General features: G+C 44.4%; 2 protein-coding genes across 2 annotated transcripts in view; one reads left to right on the top strand and one right to left on the bottom strand.

Moving 5' to 3' along the window:
- Positions 1–626: 626 nt before the first annotated feature.
- ORC6 (origin recognition complex, subunit 6) lies at positions 627–5,650 on the top strand (the record flags this gene model as incomplete). Its single annotated transcript, XM_009080125.1, has 6 exons — positions 627–756; positions 1,539–1,702; positions 2,761–2,850; positions 3,678–3,790; positions 5,037–5,111; positions 5,481–5,650. Coding segments are annotated over 6 exons (742 nt in total), but the record flags the coding sequence as incomplete, so codon positions are not given.
- A 3,119-nt stretch (positions 5,651–8,769) lies between these two features.
- Positions 8,770–12,725, bottom strand: part of MYLK3 (myosin light chain kinase 3) — an 18,362-nt gene continuing 14,406 nt past the window's right edge. The window contains exons 12-14 of the mRNA XM_009080124.1: positions 11,668–11,820; positions 9,808–9,940; positions 8,770–8,841 (exon numbers count right to left, since the gene is read on the bottom strand). Of these exons, the coding sequence (XP_009078372.1) occupies positions 8,770–8,841; positions 9,808–9,940; positions 11,668–11,820 (358 nt within the window). The remainder of the gene's footprint in view (positions 8,842–9,807; positions 9,941–11,667; positions 11,821–12,725) is intronic.

A 12,725-nucleotide genomic window follows, 5' to 3' on the forward strand; every position in this document is an offset into this window, starting at 1 on the left:
AGGACAGGGGATCAGACCTGGGCAGGGGCTGGGGCTGGTGATTGGGCTGGGACAGAGAATTGGAATTGGGCTGGGGCAGGAGATTGAAATTAGGCATTGGCTGGTGCTGGTGTTGGTGCAGGTGTTGATGCTGGTGCAGGTGTTGGGTCTGCTGTTGAAGCTACTGCTGGGGCAGGGGATTGGGCTGGGGCAGGGGATTGGAACTGGGCAAGGGATGGGACTGGTGCTGGGGTCAGGACAGGGGCTGGAGCTGGGGCAGGGCCTGCAGATTGGGCTCAGGACATGGTGTTACCACACACTGACACTGTCCCACTCCCAGGAGAACCACACAACCACTCACACTCCCTCCTCCCCCCTTCCAACCTGGAGGAATGGGGAGGAGAAAATCGACTAAAATATGTAGGTTGAGATAAGAACAGTTTAATAACAAAGAGCAGAATGGGATAAATAATAAAAAAGCGAAAGGGGGAGAAAAACCAACAAACCAAAACGAGCGATGCAGCACAGGTTGGTACTCCCTGTGACACTCCTGTCTCTGAGTGAGTACTGCACTGCCTGGGAGCAGTGTCCTGCCTGCTGTCCTGTACCTGTGCTTTTGTTAACCTTGTGTTCTGGGTGTTTTGCAGAAAAGCTGAGGAGTACCTGCGGCTCTCCCAGGTGAAATGCACGGGGTTGATGGCTCAGATGACGGCGACAAGCATCGCTGTGATGTGCCTGGACCTGGCAGCCAGTTTCATGAAACAACCAGTTGACAGAGTAAGATGCAGTGTCTGACTTGGCTGAGTGGTGTGTTCTGCACGAGTGCACTGAAATCGTTGTTCTGTGTGGTGTGTGTTGGGAGCAGGAAAGGGATATTTCAGTTATTACTGGCTTTACCCTAGGCCCTGCAGAGTGCTGCTACACACAGTGTAAGAGTTTTCACTGTTCTGAGTTTGAAACGAGGCAAATTGAGATCAGTGTCGTAGCCAATTCACACATTGAACTTGCTGTGGTATAATTTCAGCTCGTTTAGTAGCAAATAAATTACCAGCAAGGATGTTAAATTCAAGATCTGTCCCTTTTCCTGGGGGAGGAAGCAGTGGCTCCAAGGAATCTCTCATAGCAGTACCTGTAAACCTCCATCTGCAAACTTGCCAGGGAAATGCATTGAACTGCCAAAACAATGCCTGGCACAAGATGTTCATGATTTTCCATTTACAGACGGAGGAGAATTTAATTGGACCTGACAGTGTAAAGGTGTTGCTCATGTCTTCAAATTGCTCAGATTTTGGTAATTTTTGTTTTCAACCACCCTGTGATATTGTCATATTGTATGGAAACATCAAACCTCACTTCCAGTGAAATGGTCTAAAAATAACACTGCATTAAAAGATGTGGTGTTCCTAGTGGTTAATCTTCCTGTGTGCAGTCAAAGCATACATTATTCATGGCACAAATTTGTTTGAGGTAGCAACTGAACTTTATGGAGCTGTGTTGGTTGCCTGATGAAGATGTTGGGAAGGAATCTTTGCTAATTCTTTTGTCTGTCTCCTCCAAAGAGCTATTGCATTAAACTCTCTGGTCTGAACAAGACTACCTACCAGAGCTCCATGAAGTCCTTGGAGTGTCTCCTCGAGGTGAACCCCAGACTGGGCATGAGGGACTTGGCTGTGCAGTTTGGCTGCACAGAGGCAGTGAATATGGCTTCAGAACTACTGCAGAGGTGAGGAGGCTCTCGTGGGCACACTGGAAACCACTAGTGAGATTCTTTGTTCATCACCTGTGTAAAGAGCTTGGTGTTTGGTAGGATCAGAGATCTCCCACTGACTGGAGCAGTGAGGCAAGTTCTTGGCACTGACAATCCAATCTAGGCCACTTGTTAGAAAGACTTAGTCTGTGAATCTCAGTAAGTTATTTTCTCACTACGTTTTTTCAGCTGAGAATAGTGTAAAAAAGTATAGGTGCCTTAGTCCCTGTATTGTCCATAGCATCACACTGTGCATTTAACTGCTGATCATGGCACAGTTCAGAAGTGATGCTCAGCAGAAATAAATCCTCCCCTCTGGAGACACAGATCTCTTAAAATGTACATTACTCTACCTGTAAAATCAATAGGTAGAACACTTCAATGGAGATTCAACAAATTTAAAATCTTCCCTTCTGTATCATCTGCTTCACCCAAAGCAATCCCTGAAGAGCTCTGTGCTGCAGAGCTGTCACCCTGAGAGCACATGTTCAAATGTGCTAGGTCAGTGAACAAGGGCTGTGCATGCTTGTTGGTGCTTAATACAAACTGAAAAAAAACAGCCTGGGGACAGGTGGACAATAAAAAATTAAATTCTTCAGTGCTGCACATCCACTGTGTCATTTTCCATGTTTCAGCCTTCATCTGTGTAACATATATATTAGAGGAATCAGAGGAACTATAATGCTACTCTCTATTGTAGGATGGATTTATGTAAAGCATCTTGTTGTCATTTTTAGATGTCATGTAGAGCTACAAGTGTGTGGATGGGGAGCACAAGGAATAGATTTTACTGACATGCCTTGATCCAGATCCCCAGTTCAAAGTACCTTTTATCCAGAAAGAGCTATCATCCCAATCCCCTTCTTTTCCCTAATCTCTTTTGCTCTTCTTAGCCACTACCAACTATTTCTGCTTGAGTGGGTTGCAAAGGACCAAGTGGTCCAACAGACCTGTTAAGCTGCTGAGTACCATGTGGCAGATTAATTCAGCAGCTTCGTTTGAGGCAAATGCACTAATCACTTGCTGTTCCTCAGGTATGAATCCAGCCTCTTGGAAGCACAGCAAGTGGACCTGGATTTCTCAAAACCACTTTTTATAACAGCTGCACTATTCACTGCATGCAGGTGAGTATAGCCTGGGGGGATCTTCTACAGGCCAAAAGGCCTAGGGAGACACTTACAGAAACACTTAGAATCTTACACTCTGAGCAGTTGATTTATTCAGGGTCTTGGTTAGCACATCCTGCACTCCTGAAAATGGAGATGGCCATAGCAGACCAGACCTTTCCTTACAGTGAGGGCTCCAACCTACACTGCACAAAGCAAAAAGTTACATGGCTTTTGGTGAAATACTGCTCAAGGTGCAAGAGTGGCTCCTGGCTTACTTCTGAGCACCAAGAAACAGCCACTCTGAAGAGAGAAAAGTCCTGAGACCTACACCATCACATCCTGAGGGTGCTCTGTCCTCTGAGAGGTGGCTCCAGTAGCTCTGAGCATGTATCAGCTAGGATGCTCAGTGTGTGACTTCACCAGCACTTGGCAAAAACTTGCTTGTATCGCAGAGATCTTCCTCACTCAGCATTAGCCCTTGTAACAACCTTATGAAGCAATACAGGTGCTGTGTAGTTGCACAGCTCCTGACAAATGTTCTCTTGAGACAGAGATCCCATTTGGCTTTTGGCAGTTGGGGGATTTTGTCCTGGTTCCCTGAAAATCTGAAAAGCACCTACACTTTCCTTGAGGGTCAGTTCCTGAAGTGTACTGACTGAGTAGTGTAGGGATCTGTTTTTTAAGCAGATTTGTTTCTGAGTGAGATGAGGCCTAGGTAGGACAAAACCTCAGGCCTGCCTTCCTCATCCTCACAGGCAGTGTTAGTACAGTAATTATCACCTCACCTGAGTGATACTTGGTGGAGTGTTGCTTTGTGCAAAAATAACAACTTTCTCTTACAGGTCATTGAAGCTGAAAGTGGACAAAACCAAAATGTTGGCTACAGCTGGAGTGAAAAAATCAATATTTGACCGGCTGTGCAATCAGCTGGACAAGATCAGCCAGCAACTCAGAAGTAAGTTTCTGGCTTTATCCCTGCCAGAGAGCACACCCATCACGTGGCCTCACAGTGCCTCCTCCTTTTCCACTGGTGATTTCATTCTGATCCCTTTCAGCCAAATCTGCCCATCCATTCCAACATGTTTCCTGCAGCCCATTCCCAGTCACGGTCGTTGCTTCTGGACAAGTTGCAATAGCTTAGCATGTGGCAAGGACAAAAATGAATATTTTCCTCTCTTCTGAAATGCTCACTGCTCTTACAGTCTCTGCTGCTGCAATTTATTCCCTGCTTCTCCTATACTCCTTGACCTGTCTCAGATTCCTCCTTCTTGCTTTCTGCATCCTGTTAACATGGCAACATGACACACGAAGTAACAAACATCTTGCTGCCTCTCTTGCTTTGACTGACTCACTTTGTCCTTTCCTTTCCCCCACTGCAGGATTAACAAGCATAAGCCTTGTTCTAGCAGTCACTCAGCCATTCCCTGACACTAGCCCTCCACACACAGTGGGCAGACATGAGGAATCTTTCTTGCCCATTGCTGAGCCTGCAGCTCTCTCCACTGCTTTTTGTGGAGGGGAAAGACTGAAATTCAATACATGCCCTCCTGTCCTTATCTGCTGCTTCCTACTTCTCTTCTATTTCCTTTCCCAGGCTTTCATTCTTACTTTCCCACTGAGAGTAACCCTGCCTCTTCATGCTTCATATCCTGAAGGTTTCTGGAACATGCTGCCTGAACCTAAACCAAAAGCTGCTGCACTCTCCTAGGCATGGACCTTCCCATAATATAGTACCCCATAAAAAACCAAACCTTACCTTTCCACTAAAGCAACTAAAGGCAACTGGGAGATTCTGTACCAGTTAGGGAGGAGTGTGCATCTGTGAACCTGCACAGCCCTAGGCATGTTGTGGGTACCTGCAACACAAACTATGGAGTGGAACAGAAGGGGAAGACATAACTGATAATCCTGCCTGAGCAGAAGGGTAGCAGTGTGGTTTTGGGCAGTGAACAAGGTGGATCGTTATGGTTACAAATGCAGCAGCACTTTCCTGCTAATGAAAGCAGCCAGTCAGTCCATGCAACCCTGGGAGTGTGCTGACACCTACATGTCCAGCTTGAGCATCAGTCTGGACCAGGGAACTGCTCTGACCAGGCCACAGTGCTTTTGGAAGGTGGCACTGCTGTCAAAGAATTGCATGTAGGCCAACCTTAGGGCCCCAACCACCATTCAGAAGTAAAGCAACTTACTTACTTTTTTAGAGGAAGATGTTCCACTGGCTGCAGAGACACCTGAAAGCTTGCAGACCATCCTGGAGCGCTGTGAGCAGGAGGAGGGTAAGTTGTGTTCAGCTATGAATGAAAATCACCTCTCTGGAGTAGTTCTGAGCTTTACTACTTAGTGTTTCAGTTGTGTGATAGGCCACAGTGCTTAAGTTCCCAGCAGCTTACTCCATCCTGCAAACCACTGGCTGTGCAAGGATGAACAGAACCTGGCAGGACAGTGGAGTTCATACTGAGTAGTCCTAGTAGAATTAAGGACAACTCTCTGGTTCAGACACAAGGGTGAAGAGGTGAGGGGGCAGCAAACCCCAGGGCTGGATAACACAGGGACAGAGCTCCTGCTTGTGTCTGGACATCTGCTCACTGCCATAGTTAGTTATTCCCAGCAACATGTTGCCTGTCATGGACTTTGTCTCCTCCTAGGCTCTGAAGATGATGAGGAGATGCCACATAAACGGCCAAAGACTGAAACAACACAAGACTATGAAGAATGGAAAAAGAAAATCCTAGAAAATGCTGTTAAGGCACAAGAGACCAACAAGAGTACTGACTCTGTAATACCAGCCACGAATGAAACTGCTGCTTGCTCTTAGTGTCAGCTCTCCCTGTGCCCTCACAAGAGTTCCAGTAGCATAGGAGTGGTAGCCAGCTGATTTTATTGAGGTTTTAAGTATTAAAGAATTGTATTTTAAATAAATGACCCCAGGATGGAGGTGATTTTACAGGAAGCTTGTCTGACTACTCACCAGGCTGGAACCTGAGCAGTTATGGCATTAGGTGGTAGAATAGCTTGATTCTCTTGCTGCAAGAAACAGAACATTCTAATGCTACTCTAAATATAAATCAGTTAAAAGTTTTATGCCCTTGGGCCCATGGTTGGAAGCAGTTAGTGAAATAAGAGGGAAGGGAGTAGTGGTGCCTTGTTAAACTGCAAAGCCAGCAGAGAAATTAAGACTGATATTTTTTTAATATCTTTTTTACCATTGAAGAAATAGTGTTTAGTCACTGAATTTGACTTGTTTTTATGTGTATGGGAATGAAGCCTCTTGGAATATTTGGGACAAAAGCACAAGAAACAATAAAAGTACTGGAAGGAAAAGCTCTGTGTTATGGCATTGTGTTCTTGGCACGTGTTGTACTTAGAATGCAGAGTAAAAGACACACAGGGGATTCCTGTGCTTTGAGAAGGAAGAGATCCAGGGGACAAGGATCTTGACTGGATAACTGTATCTTGCACTTACAAGCTTGGAGGGGAGAGTTCATGGAGGCAAATTCTGTGCTCCTACACTGTTATCTCAGCTGCTCAAACTACAGTTTGCTTTCCCTTCCTTTTTGGAGGAAAATCATTATCATTATTTCTTGCAGGGCTGGCGTAACTGTAACAAAACCAAACCAAGTCTTTGTTCCATTTCATCTCAGCTACTCAACAGTTTGCTTTGCCTTCCTTTTTGGAGGAAAATCATTATTTCTAGCAGTGCAGGGCTGGCGTAACTGTAACAAAACCAAACCAAGTCTTTGTTCCATTTTGTCTTGCAAATTTCTGCCTGGGCAGAGAAGGTAACCTCTTTCATAAATCTTCATTTCAAAAAAATGGTCACCTGTGGTTTGTCCTTTGAGCTTTCTATAGACCCCAAAGCAAAATGCACAGGACATGGTGCAATAGCCTGTAAGGCTGCAGAGGTGAGTCCCAGTGCCCTGTAGAACCATGGGATGGCTGCTCAATCTCAAGGATTTCCTTCTATTAGAATGAAGCAAGTCCTCCTGCTGGCCAGAGGCACCTTCTCTGGGTGGAAAAATGGAGAGGGAATATGTGCAAGGCAGCAGAGAGCATGTGTGTGTTACCTCTTAGAAGCAGCACACACTAATTGGAAAATTCAAACTTCCTGGTTATTTTCCTTTCACTTCTGCCAGTGCATTAAAAAAAGGAAATTTAAAAAAAGGAAATTGCTTGAAACCAACTTTAATTAGCAAGAGCTAATTTCACTCCAGGCTAGAGTGCTGAAATGCAAAGTAACTATTAGAGTCCAAACAACTTCCTGAGGTGCAGAGAAAGTAATGGGTAGTTAACACACGTGGAATAAGAGCTGTGACACAATGTGTGACATGAGAGTGCTCAGGATGGGAGAGAATCCCTCCCAGCACTGTCAGCATTCTGGTTTTAAGACCCACTCAGAGATGCTGCAAAGGTTTTAAACCAAAACTGAGGGTTAGGCTTGTTCCACTTTGATCACATTTATTAGTATCAATTCAGAAATATACAGACCAAGGAGTACAATCACATCTAGCATGCAGAACTGCTGTGGAAGGAAAACATCAACAAAAGTGGCCTTCACAGAAGGTGATACATTATGAAGATGATTTCAGTTGGTTTTAATAATTCTTCTCTGTCCCAATTCTGGAAATGCTGCAGAAGTCAGGACTATGCAAAGTGAGAGGCAGTTGAGTGGGAAAGGTAACTAGACTAGGGTCAGTCAGTCTTACAAACCTCTTCAGTAGCAACCAACACTTTTGCTAACTCAAGGGACATGAAGTCCACAGAGTTCCAGGGAGCTTTACAGGGATTTGCTGCCTTTGCTGGAAAGCTACTATTTGTGGTGCTCATTTCCATTTTCCTTAAGAGCCCTCCCAGCTCACACTGAGTTTTGCAGAATCTAGAACAGGAAAACACAGGTTTAATAAATAATGTTACACTTTTATCTGGGAGACTGTAAGTGGCTCCCAGTCTATACATCAGAAGAGAGTTTAAAATCCAAAATAAGTTTGTATTGTGAAGAAAACATTTATTGTTCAAGAGTAAAGTGTAGGGGGAAAAAAAAAAAAAGGGCTTCAACCTCCTAACTGGACTAAAGGCAGAGTCTGGCAGCACACTGCTTCCCTGGCACTGAACCTACTGGAAATAAAACCTATTTTGCATGTCACACCACGTCAGCTGCTCTGACTTCATTACAATTTTCAGAGAGGAGGAAAGAAATCCTCAGACTAAAACTTAGAAACTTAAGGGCTGCGGTCACAGCCATGAGAAGCACTTACAAGTTTTAAGTACATATAAATCTATGTTTGGAAACCTTTCTGGGCACCTATTTTTTCATGGAGAGACTAGAATAAAAAAAAAACAAACACCCCAACCCTAAAACAACAAACCAAAACCATTCAAACTCTAGTTGCACTGACCCATCATCATGTTGGGAGGGAAAAATAATCTTTTTGAGAAATTCAGAAGAAAAGGATTATCTGATAACTTTTGTTCCAAGAAACAAACAGGGGTAAGTTGTGCCACTCTCGTGGCAGTTCTCCAAAACTTCTAACATACCTGACATACACCAGTCAGGAAGAAAGTCTTTAGAGATCCCATGCTTGGTTGAGAAACCAGAAGACTTGGCAAGGGATTTTTTTCTGGTGCAAACACACCAACAATACTCTGCAGAATCAAAGCCTTCAGCAAGAAGTCAGCCCCAGTAACAGCCACGTTTTGCCACCACTATACAGAACAACTGAAAACCTGTAAAAACAAAGTAGCTTCTGCTTTTAGAAATCATTATTTCAGGGCCTCTTCCTTGAGGCACTTCTGGAACCTTAGCACTAACACACGTAATAGTTGAGAACAGTCCCAAAACCTTATGTTATAAACCAGGTAGAAATTACTTGAAGACACTGAGTCCTTCTTCCATGGCTTCATATCCATCTCCAAGGGTGGTGGATGTTCCACACAAGCTTATGCAAGCTTGACAGATGTACTCTGAAACCTCTTCAGCCTGTTAGCAGCAGCCACCACATAAAAATGTTTCTGTGAACAGAACAGAACAGTCCAAGGGTGAGTGCAGCTGAGGTAAAGGACCTTTCCTGCAGCTGACATGGATTCTTCTCCCTGGTAAATCCATTTCCCTCTAGTGACCCATTCCTTGTGTGGATGGCAGTGTGGAACAGCTTTGTGCCAGTGGTTCCTGCAGAACTGACTGCTGGTGCTGTGAAGTTCTTGCACAGTGACAGGTTTTTAGATTATGTGGTTTTTAAAATGCAAGGGCAGGAGTTGCCACCAAACAGCTGAAGTGCAGGGCTGGGAAAAGTGTCTTACACACTCTGGTTTAACTCTTTGGCAAGGAATTGCAACTCCCCAAGGACAAAAGAGAATGAAATGCTCCTCACTGAGTTTGCCTCACATTTCCAGAGGCTTCTTTCTAACCAGAACATTGTGTTCACCTTTCAGGTGATCAATTATCTACAATCCATTAGAGACTCCAACACAAATGAGTACCTATCAGTTCTGCATAAAAGTTTCATTCAGAAGGAGCCTGGGGTTATCAGAAAGATCCTGAAGAGTTCTCTGGATGGGTTTAAGCCTAATTTTTTTTCCTTTCTCCCACACTTCTGCTCTCCAATGGGAGGCACAAACTGCTTTATGTTGTATCCCTTCTTCACAGAGACAACAGAACTGTTGTCAGTGGATAAAGGATGAAGAGAAAGGACATTTAATATAAGCTAAGTAGCACCTGAAGCCTCTGATGCTGTAGAGAAAGAACATGTAAAATTTGTAAACACTGATCAGAAAGAATGAAAATTGAAACCAAACTTGCTAAAAATAGAAGCAGGACAAAACCCATCATTTACAAATGAAAATTGACATCATAACTCGTATTTCCTCTAGAGAAGCCTGTGGGCACACGTGAGCCAACACACAAGAGGAGGGAATGGCTCTGCCTGTGCTGAGCTGGTTTCCCTCTGGAATTAGATGTGCCAGACTTTGTCTCTTTACCTTCCATTTTCTGTGGGCCATGTAACTCTGCAGCAACAACTGGGACTTGAGGCGAAGCTTGGACTGCTTGGCTTTGGCAGGGAGGTTGATCAGCCACTCGTGCTTCAGGCACTGCGTCGCGCTCATCCGGCAGCTGCAGGAGGGAAATCTGCCATGTAAATCCACCTACCCTTGCTGCTCACTGCCCTGTGCTCCTCTGTGCCATTGAGAAAGAAAACTGCCTCAAAGTGAGTGAAAATGCATCCCCAGTGCGTGGGATCCTCGTCAGGTCCTGCACACCCCAGGGGAGAGAGGAGTGGGCTGAAGAGCTCCAACTCAGTTCTGCACTGGGTTGGTTGAGCTGTGGTTAAAGTATTGTCTTTTGCCTTTTTTTAGGGTTTGTTTTTTTTTTTTTCTTTGAGGAAGAAGCTGTACAGGTTCATCAGTTTATGTATCGTCTTATTATGCAAATGCAGGACTCTTGTTCAACAGAAAAACAACACCTGTGGTGTTATCTGTGTGTCCTGATGGCACAGGCTTGTTCTGTGCCTCATTTGAAGAGCACTCATTATATCCTGACATTCAGCAAAGGGCCCAAATGCCAAGCTCTAGCCAAAAAGCTTTGAGAAATATAGGATAACAGAGGAAATCCAGAGGGAGAAGTGTTGAGAAAAAGGGTTTAATTTGCCTTTTTTTTTTTTTCAAACAAAAGCCTATGCCTAACTGCTGAGCTTTGTCTGAGCTGTCACTGAGAAGATGATGAGATGATTCCTGCCTGCTCACCCCTAATTTTGGCAGGCAGGGGAGGTAGGTACAGGTCTTGCACCAGGGCAGTGCCACTGTCCCAGCAGGGCAAAGGTGCCTGTTCTGCAGGACAGCAGAGGATGCCACATACCTTGTGAAAACTGGGCCAGCTAATCACTGCTCTTTGCATTTCACTGACACTTGCACAGTCATTTCATTCACAGCCTCTAACCAGACTTTGCAGAGTGTCTCTCTGGAGCCTCATTCCCACTGCACAGGAAAAGTGAAGACTCCAAAGCAGAGTTTACAGTCTCACAGCAAATCATCATCACAGTCTGAGAAAAACCCTTTGTTGTCTCCTGCTGGCACAATGCTAAACTTCAGTTTATTCTTTGCTTTTCATAGGACTTACTGTTCAAAATGTAATTAGTCCTAGAATTGATTTGTCTGATTTAGGTAATGGTCTGGAAGTCGTTAATATTCTAGGCACTCCTTTGAACTCCCCTCAAACACACCATCTGCTTCACTGTATGCATCATTTCCTGCTTTGATTAGTTTGGTATCACTACTCAGCAAGAAAACTTTCTCTTCTCAGCTAAGCCCATGGCTGTGGTCTGACACCAACATCATCCTCATTCCCTCGTGTTGGTTCATATGTGCAATCCCTTCCTACTGCAATGGACCCAACACTGGGAAGCCACAGGCACAGTTAAGTCCCAAATACTCTTTAATGCCTCCCAAATGCATGGAGACCACTTTAGAGGAGAACAACACACATTTTCACAGCTGCAGCTCCCATTTACCCTCCACGGCACTCAAGAGATGTTTTTGCAATTTGTGTCAGGGCTTGTGAGAATCCAAAGTAAAAACAGAAATAGATTCCTGCAAATCCTTCTAAATTTCCTGTGTTTTGCCTGTATTGATGCTACTGTGAAAAGCAACTTTCTTCAGTCAAGGTACACAGACACTTTCCTTTTACACAGGAGTTTCTGAGTCACTGAGGACCTGCCCAGCCAGCACAGATACAGCACACAAAAATGTCACTTCTTCTCATTGTGGGCTGCAATCCAAACACTTGGCTAGTAGGAATTTAATGTCACTAGGTGCTACTCTCCTCACAATCACACACACAGGTACCTTTTCTCCTTCACAAGTAGTCTGGAAATAAAGTCTTTAGCTTCCTCTGAGAGCTGTTCAAATGCTTCTGCATCAAAATCCCAGCTGCAATTGACTACATAATTCATTGTCTCTGCATCTGTTTCTCCCAGAAATGGGGACAGGCCACTTATCCTTAAAAAAAGAAGGAAGGGGAAGGGAGATGAGTTTTCACATGCAAAAGATGTGTGTTTCCTTCTGCTTTGTAACTGCTGTTGGTTTGGGAAAGGCTCTCAGCTGTGGAAGGTTCCACTTCTCAGTCCAAGCCAACAGTTGGAGGCAATAAAGTTTTGCCATTTTAGTTGTTCACGAGGCAACATCAGGGAGCAGTGCTGAGAGATCCCGAGGAAGGATTCCGTGGGGATCTGGGTACCTCCTTCAGTGCTTCCCGGCTAGGAAAGCTAGGGGGACTCAAGAGCTTTCCCAAATCAAGGCTCACACCCATGTGTGCTTGGATTCAACAGAATTCTGAACAATAGATTACTTTTTTCAACTAGCCTCTAAGCCCAGATTTATTGCTTCCCTTGTTCAGTACTTCATGCAGTTGGGTTTTGGCTAACAGACAAATTTAAACCAGAAACGTATCCAGTTCACAGGAAACATCTGTGAAAAATTCTGGAATGCAAAGTGAGCTCATCAGAAGGTAGATATTTTGGACAGACAAGCCATCCATGGCTGCCCCAACAACAGCAGAGAGAAGTTGTAGCTCTGTTCATGACAGATTTTGACCCATGGCCCAACACTCATTAAAATATTCATCTCTCTGTGCACATGCAAACCAAGTCTAAGCTAATAAAATGATCAGACTGCCAAGTTGAAATATGAATTTAAACCCTCAAGAACACAAAATGAAACTTCTCATGTTCTGGGTATGTCAAAAGAAAAAGACCTGACCCATTTCACCTTGCTCAATAAGATGGTGAGGGAGAAGAACATGGGCATGTTTATCAAAAGGATTATTTGTTGTTCAGAGACTCTGTACACAGAGTGAGGTGCCTTTGTATTAAAAGCTGGGGGGTTAACAGGGTTATTTAGGAGTC

Source organism: Acanthisitta chloris, unplaced genomic scaffold (assembly GCF_000695815.1).
Source record: "Acanthisitta chloris isolate BGI_N310 unplaced genomic scaffold, ASM69581v1 scaffold8978, whole genome shotgun sequence".
In the NCBI taxonomy this organism is placed as follows: Eukaryota; Metazoa; Chordata; class Aves; order Passeriformes; family Acanthisittidae; genus Acanthisitta; species Acanthisitta chloris.